This window comes from Nicotiana sylvestris, chromosome 2 (assembly GCF_000393655.2).
Source record: "Nicotiana sylvestris chromosome 2, ASM39365v2, whole genome shotgun sequence".
Classification (NCBI taxonomy): Eukaryota; Viridiplantae; Streptophyta; class Magnoliopsida; order Solanales; family Solanaceae; genus Nicotiana; species Nicotiana sylvestris.
The window spans coordinates 58,570,310-58,573,525 of record NC_091058.1 but is presented as its reverse complement, the minus strand read 5'-3'; the positions used below and the strand labels follow the sequence as shown (position 1 = coordinate 58,573,525).

Here is a 3,216-nt window from a genome sequence, read left to right as displayed (position 1 = left end):
GCTGAAGTAGGCCACCCGGCCTCTGGTGCTCGTACTTGACCTGCTGGAAATTCAAACACCTAGACACATACTCCACTATGTCTTTCTTCATTCTCCACCACCAATAATGTTGCCTCAAGTCACGATACATCTTCGTAGCACCTGGATGAATGGAATACCGCGAACTGTGTGCCTCCTCTAGTATCCTCTCCCTCAGATCATCAACATTAGTAACACATAGGCGACCTTGGAGTCTCAAAACACCATCCTCGCCAATATAAATCTCCTTGGCACTACCATGAAGCACTTCTCTCTGAGAATTGCCAAATGTTGATCATCGAACTGACGGGCCTTGATCTGCCCCAATAATGAAGACTGAGCAACAACGCACGCAAGAACTCAGTTGGGATCTGAAATATCTAACCTCACAAGTCTGTTAGCCAAGGACTGGATGTCCAAAGCTAGTGGATTCTCCTCTGCTGGAATGAACGCCAAGCTACCTGTACTCTATACTTTCCTGCTTAAGGCATCTACGACCATATTTGCCTTGCCTGGGTGATAAAGAATGGTAATATCATAATCCTTCAGCAACTCAAGCCATATACGCTGCCTCAAATTGAGATCCCTCTATTTGAACAAGTGCTATAAGCTGCGATGATCAGTATAAACCTCACATGATACCCCGTACAGATAATGCCTCCATATCTTAAGAGCATTAAAAATCGCGACCAACTCCAAATCGTGCACAGGATAATTCTTCTCATGGATTTTCAGCTAACGCGAAGCATAAGCAATAGCTCGCCCCTCCTGCATCAATACACACCCTAATCCAACGCGTGAAGCGTTGTAATATACCATGTATATCCCTGAACCGGAAGGTAACACAAAAACTGGTGTTGTAGTCAAGGCTGTGTTGAGCTTCTGAAAGCTCGCCTCACAATCATCATACCAATGAAAGGGAGCACCCTTCTGGGTCAATCTAGTCAGAGGTGATGCAATAGATGAAAAGCCCTGAACGAATCGTTTGTAATAACCTGTTAACCCCAGGAAACTCCTGATCTTGGTCACCGAAGTAGGATGTGGCCAACCCTGAACTACCTTAATTTTCTTGGGGAACACCTTAATACCCTCTCCTGACACAATATGCCCCAATAATTCCACTGACTTTAGCCACAACTCACACTTGGAGAACTTAGCATATAGCTTCTGCTCTCGCAAGGTCTGAAGCACTATCCTGAAATGCTGCTCGTGCTCCCCCATGCTACGGGAGTATATCAAGATGTTGTCAATAAAGACGACTACAAATGAATCAATGTAAAGCCTGAATACCATGTTCATCAAGTCCATGATTGTTGTTGGGGCATTAGTCAAGCCAAAGGACATCACTAGGAACTCATAATGGCCATATCTAGTCCGGAATGCAGTCTTCGGAACATCTGAGTCCCGAATCTTCAGCTGATGATACCCTGACCTCAAGTCAATTTTAGAGAACATCCTAGTACCATGCAACTGGTCAAACAAATCATCGATAAGAGGCAACGGATACTTGTTCTTGATGGTGACTTTGTTCAACTAGCGGTAATCAATGCACATCCGCATAGTCCCATCCTTCTTCTTCACAAATAACATTGGTGCACCCCAAGGCGATACAGTGGGTCTAACAAATCCCTTTGCTAACAACTCATCAAGTTGCTCCTTCAACTCCTTCGAAGCCATACGATACGATGGGATAGATAAAACCTAGGTGGCTGGAGCCAAATCAATACAGAAATCAATATCATGATACGGTGGCATGCCAGGAAGATCAGAAGGAAACAGATCGGTGAACTCTCGAACTACTGGAACTTAATCAATCGTCAGAGACTCTGCAGCGATGTCCTGAACATACGCTAGATAAGCCAAACACACCCTCTCAACCATATGCCGAGCCTTCGGGAAAGAGATGACCTGACTAGATGTATCAACTATGGAACCCTTCCACTCCATCCTCGGCAACCCTGGCATTACTAATGAAACAGTCTTGGCATGACAATCTAGGAAGGCGTGATATGGAGATAACCAATCCAGACCCAGGATGACCTCAAAATTAATCATATCGAGCAACAAGAGATCCGCTCTAGTCTCGAAACAATAGAATGTGACCACGCATGACCGGTAGATCTGATCCACAACCACAGAATCACCCACAAGAGTGGACACATGAATAGGAGTGCCCAAAGGCTCAGGATAAATAACCAGGAAATGAGCAAACAGAGATGATACATATGAATAAGTAGACCCTTGATCAAATAATACTGAAGCATCTCTACCGCCGATGGAAATAATACATGTGATGACGATATTTGAGGCCAATGCATGTGGCCTAGCCGGAAGGGCATAGAATCTGGCTGGGCGCCGGCTGGCTGGCCCGCACCTGATTGAGCTTTAGCTGACCGACCTCTCCCCGCCTGGCATCCACCTCTAGTGCGGCCTCTACCCATCTGTCCCTCCCCTCTAGGAGGCTGGGCAACCGGTGCGGGAATCATGAGGGGCTGACCCTACTGTACTATCTTGCCCTAATGTTTGGGGTAGGTTCTCTTCATGTAACCCGGATCTCCACACTCGTAGTACCCTGTCAGCACCACAACCTGCAGCCCCGAAGTCTAAGCCTACTGACCTGAATACCCACTAGAACCCTAAATGGCTGGTAGGCGGTATGAACTCTTTGGCATGGCACTGAAATGAGCACTAGGAGAACCCTAATAACTAGAATACCCGCCGGAGGGACCCTGAATAGCTGGTGGGCGGTAAGAACTCTCTGGCATCGCACTGATATAAGGTCTCACTAAAGAACCTGGGAGGTGGTGGTGGTGCTGAATACGGGGTTCTGCTGGGCTAACCCCTCCCGAAGTGACCTCTACCCCTATCTGGGGCACCTTAAAACCCTTTTGAAAACCGGGCTCTCTTGTCCTACTGAATTTGCTCTCTACCCCTTTGGCAGTATCCCTCAATCATACGAGTAATCTCTACCACTAGATGATACTCATTACCCATCTCCACCTCTCGGGCCATGCTAGCTCGAATATCAGGGTGCAACCCCGCAACAAATCTCCGCACTCTCTCTGTATCTGTAGGGAGTATTATAAGTGCATGGCAACACAACTCAGAAAACCTCACCTCATAATTGGTCACAGACATCTGACCCTGCTCAAGATACTCAAACTGATACCGTAACTCTTCCCTCTCAGAGGGTGGAAT

At 46.8% G+C, this 3,216-nt stretch overlaps 1 protein-coding gene across 1 annotated transcript; it reads right to left on the bottom strand.

Annotated features, from left to right (window-relative positions):
• Positions 1-753: 753 nt before the first annotated feature.
• On the bottom strand, positions 754-1,311 carry LOC138884953 (uncharacterized mitochondrial protein AtMg00860-like). Its single transcript, XM_070165832.1, has one exon. It carries the CDS (start codon positions 1,309-1,311, stop codon positions 754-756), a length of 558 nt encoding a protein of 185 aa, XP_070021933.1.
• Positions 1,312-3,216: the final 1,905 nt, after the last annotated feature.

Excerpts from the sequence above, each read along its gene's own strand:
- LOC138884953 (XM_070165832.1), bottom strand. The coding sequence starts at position 1,311 with ATGGTATTCAGGCTTTACATTGATTCATTTGTAGTCGTCTTTATTGAC.